Consider the following 3,602-nt stretch of genomic DNA (forward strand, 5'->3'; position numbering starts at 1 on the left):
ACACACACACACACACACAATAACCTACTAAGCATGTGCCCCCAGCAGAGAAACGAGGCCTTCCTGACTCTCTCGACGAGGAACACCTCTACTCCCTCCTGTCCATCGAGCCATCCAAGCGGTACAAGTTTGACCTGGCCAACTTCCGCACACCCTCGGGCTGCCTCTACTGCTCCACCTGCGACCTTTCCCTTGGGGAAGAGCACCAGTTTCTCCTGCACCTCTCGAGCCGCAAGCATCAGGACAAAGTGATGGGCTGGAGGAGAAAGAACAAGAGGAAGACCACAACCACCTCCACCACCACCTTTGTCGGCTCAAGCACCGCGTCTGGCGGAGGGGCTAAAAGTAAAAGTGCCAGCAGCAGCATCAGTCGTGCTCTGTCCGAGTTCGATGCCTTGGTCAGTTCTTTGTCTCGAGGATTGTGAGTTAGGACGCTGGCTGCTTTGTGGAGTTTGAGAAGCTAACGGTTCTGTGAAGAGTTGGGGAGGCTAGCGGTTCTGTGAAGAGTTGGGGAGTCTAGCGGTTCTGTGAAGAGTTTGAGAAGCTAGCGGTTCTGTGAAGAGTTGGGGAGGCTCGCGGTTCTGTGAAGAGTTGGGGAGGCTCGCGGTTCTGTGAAGAGTTGGGGAGGCTAGCGGTTCTGTGAAGAGTTGGGGAGGCTAGCGGTTCTGTGAAGAGTTGGGGAGGCTAGCGGTTCTGTGGAAAGTGAGATGTTTGCATGATGGTGGAGCCCATTTCTGGAGATGTCTGAAGATGTCTGAACACACTTAGGCATTTTTGGAGACGTCTGAACACTTCACGACATTTCTGGAGACGTCTGAACACTTGATGACATTTTTTGAGGTGTCGGAACACTTCACGACATTTTTGGACACTTCACGACATTTTTGGAGACGTCTGAACACTTCACGACATTTTTGGAGATGTCTGAACACTTCACAACATTTTTGGAGCTCAGCACTTCACATTTGTGGAGATGCCTGAACACTTTACGACATTTTTGGAGACGTCTAAACACTTTACGACATTTTTGGAGACGTCTAAACACTTTTCAACATTTTTGGAGATGTCCGAGTCTGAACACTTCACGGCATTTCTGGAGACACCTGAGACGTTTAAACACTTTACGACATTTTGGAGACGTCTGAACACTTTATGATATTTTTGGAGTCGTCTGAACATACTACGGCATTTCAGTGCTTCGGGCCCACAGTCACTTAGTATTTATTAAGTGGGTCAGGGGAAATGTGTATTTGAATCCTGCCTGCAATGAACCGATGGTTGTTTATGTGGTCAATGGCTGGAGTGCTTGTAGACCATAGGTTTTGTGGTCAATGGCTGTAGTACTGTAAGTGGACCATAGGTTGGTGGCTTGGAACTCCCAACTGAACCATGTCATAGCTGACCCAACTGGTGGGTGTGTGGTGAGCGTGTGACTCACGCGTTGGCGTGTGACTCACGCGTTGATGGCGTGTGACTCACGCGTTGAGGGCATGTGACAGGTGTGTAGTAGGCATGTGATATGTGTGTAGTGGTCGTGTACTGAGTGGAGTTGTCAAAGCTCTCAGATATCTCCTGCAACAGAGAGCAGGCTGAAAAGCTTTGGCAAGGACTTTTGTAGTAAAAATTACCGTAGATAGATCTATATTCTTCAAACTGTGATACATTCCTTGATCATCATTTGTCAGCATTTCTCTTTGCATTGATGATTTGTCAACTTGTCTTTGTCTTGATGGCTTATTTAATTTGTTTGGCTTGATTGTCATTTGTTTGAATTTATGTTTGCTTTGATAGTCATTTGTCTGCATTTATCTTTGCTTTGATAACCAATGCCTGGTTATGTATTTATCTTTGCTTTGATAACCACATATATGCCTTGTTGTGTATTTATCTTTGCTTTGATAACCACGTATATGCCTGGTTATGTATTTATCTTTGCTTTGATAACCATATATATGACTGGTTATGTATTTATCTTTGCTTTGATAACCACATATATGCCTGGTTGTGTATTTATCTTTGCTTTGATGATTTATTCATCTGCTTTTCTTTTTGCCTGTATACAAATATAGTAATTTGTCTCTATTTCTGTTTGTTTTGATAGCCATACGTTTGTACTTTGCCGTGGTAGTCATTTGTGTGTATTTTTCTTTGCCTTTGACTTTTGTCTGTTTATTTCTGTTTCCCTCGTTGAATGGCTACGTGTGATTGTATAGATATAATATTTATATATTTCATTGAGATCTACCCTGATATTTGTTTGTTTAACAAGATCTAAGAGTTTTTGCATGACTAACTGACTAACTGCATGAAGTTTTTTTGAAATTATTTTGTTTTGTTTTTCTCTGCTTGTTGTAAGTTGTTGACCAGGGCCTGTGGTGTACCCAGTGTAGGAGTTGGGCGCTTCGCTGTCGCATACAAGAGACCTGAGTTTGATACTTGAATAGGGAGAAATGTTATCGAGTGTCTCGCTCGGCCTTTCTGCTGGGATGTTGTATCCCTCTCAGTCTCAGTCAGCTTGCTATTGCCATACCACAAATCATAATGGCTGTAATTGTTTCACCCTCTGTTGTTATTGATTTTCTGTCTGTCTGTCTTGCTTTTTCCCCTTCATCAAATGGCTGTAATTGTTCCGATGTTGTTTTCCTAAAAAGAAAATTGTTTCATGCCCTTGCTCGGAATTGAATTGGTTGGCATAAAAACCCTAATCCTGACCCTAACCCTTATTGATGAAATCTTTGTGGGAGTTAGCTCTCTATTCAACAAAAGTTGAATTCTTCCCAGATTTTGTAAGAAACCTGGATTCACCTGTATTTCTCTTGAGCACAAAGTTCTCTTAACATTTTGATGCCCCAGAGAGTTACAAAGTTCTATTTGCTCAGTAGGCCTACCTACCATGTTGTGAGAAATCTGACGTTAAGACTTTTTTAGTTTCACAACGTCAAGTGTCAAGCTTTTTCGAATGCAATTCTTTGAATATCTTGATATCGACTATGTTTAATCGTACAATTTTGACAGTTCATTTAGTTTAGTTTCTGGCCCCATGGTCTTCTTCTTAGTAACTCAAAACGGCCAAAAGTGTCGGCAGAAAGAACTTTGTAATTCTATGGTAGCGAATTTTTTACAACAGTAACAGCACAAGTTTTATTTGTTCACAGTTCTGAGTGCAGTCACCACAGATTGGGGGGGGGGGGACTGTCGGCTCTGCTGCCATCGCTGCTGTGTCAGCACAACAAGTCGTTTACAATATACTCTTTATGACTTGTAACTTTTTCTCTTTATGTGACCTGTCAGCAACAGTTTCAGATTTGACGATGATGGGATTGTTGGAAACGTTTTGTTTTGAATTACTCTATCATTTCATCATGTACCGTGGAGTCTGCTTAAACTGACGTCTGCAGGGCCGCTAGATTTTCTTCGGTTTTGAGAGGCTGCTCAAATAGAAGAAGACAAAATGATCAACGAAAGAAATCCGACCAAAAACAAAGTAACAAACAAAAACCAAACGCAAAAAAAAACTTTAAAAAACCCAGGGGCTTTTAATATATACTGGTATAAAATTTACTTTCAATTTATTTACTACTGTTGCTATCGAGTAGACCCCT

The 3,602-nt window shown here is 42.3% G+C and overlaps 1 protein-coding gene across 1 annotated transcript; it reads left to right on the plus strand.

Annotated features, from left to right (window-relative positions):
- Nucleotides 1-23: 23 nt before the first annotated feature.
- LOC106013259 lies at nt 24-2,881 on the plus strand (the record flags this gene model as incomplete). Its single annotated transcript, XM_035972576.1, has 1 exon — nt 24-2,881. A coding segment is annotated over one exon (402 nt), but the record flags the coding sequence as incomplete, so codon positions are not given.
- Nucleotides 2,882-3,602: the final 721 nt, after the last annotated feature.

Source organism: Aplysia californica, unplaced genomic scaffold, assembly GCF_000002075.1.
Source record: "Aplysia californica isolate F4 #8 unplaced genomic scaffold, AplCal3.0 scaffold00747, whole genome shotgun sequence".
Classification (NCBI taxonomy): domain Eukaryota; kingdom Metazoa; phylum Mollusca; class Gastropoda; order Aplysiida; family Aplysiidae; genus Aplysia; species Aplysia californica.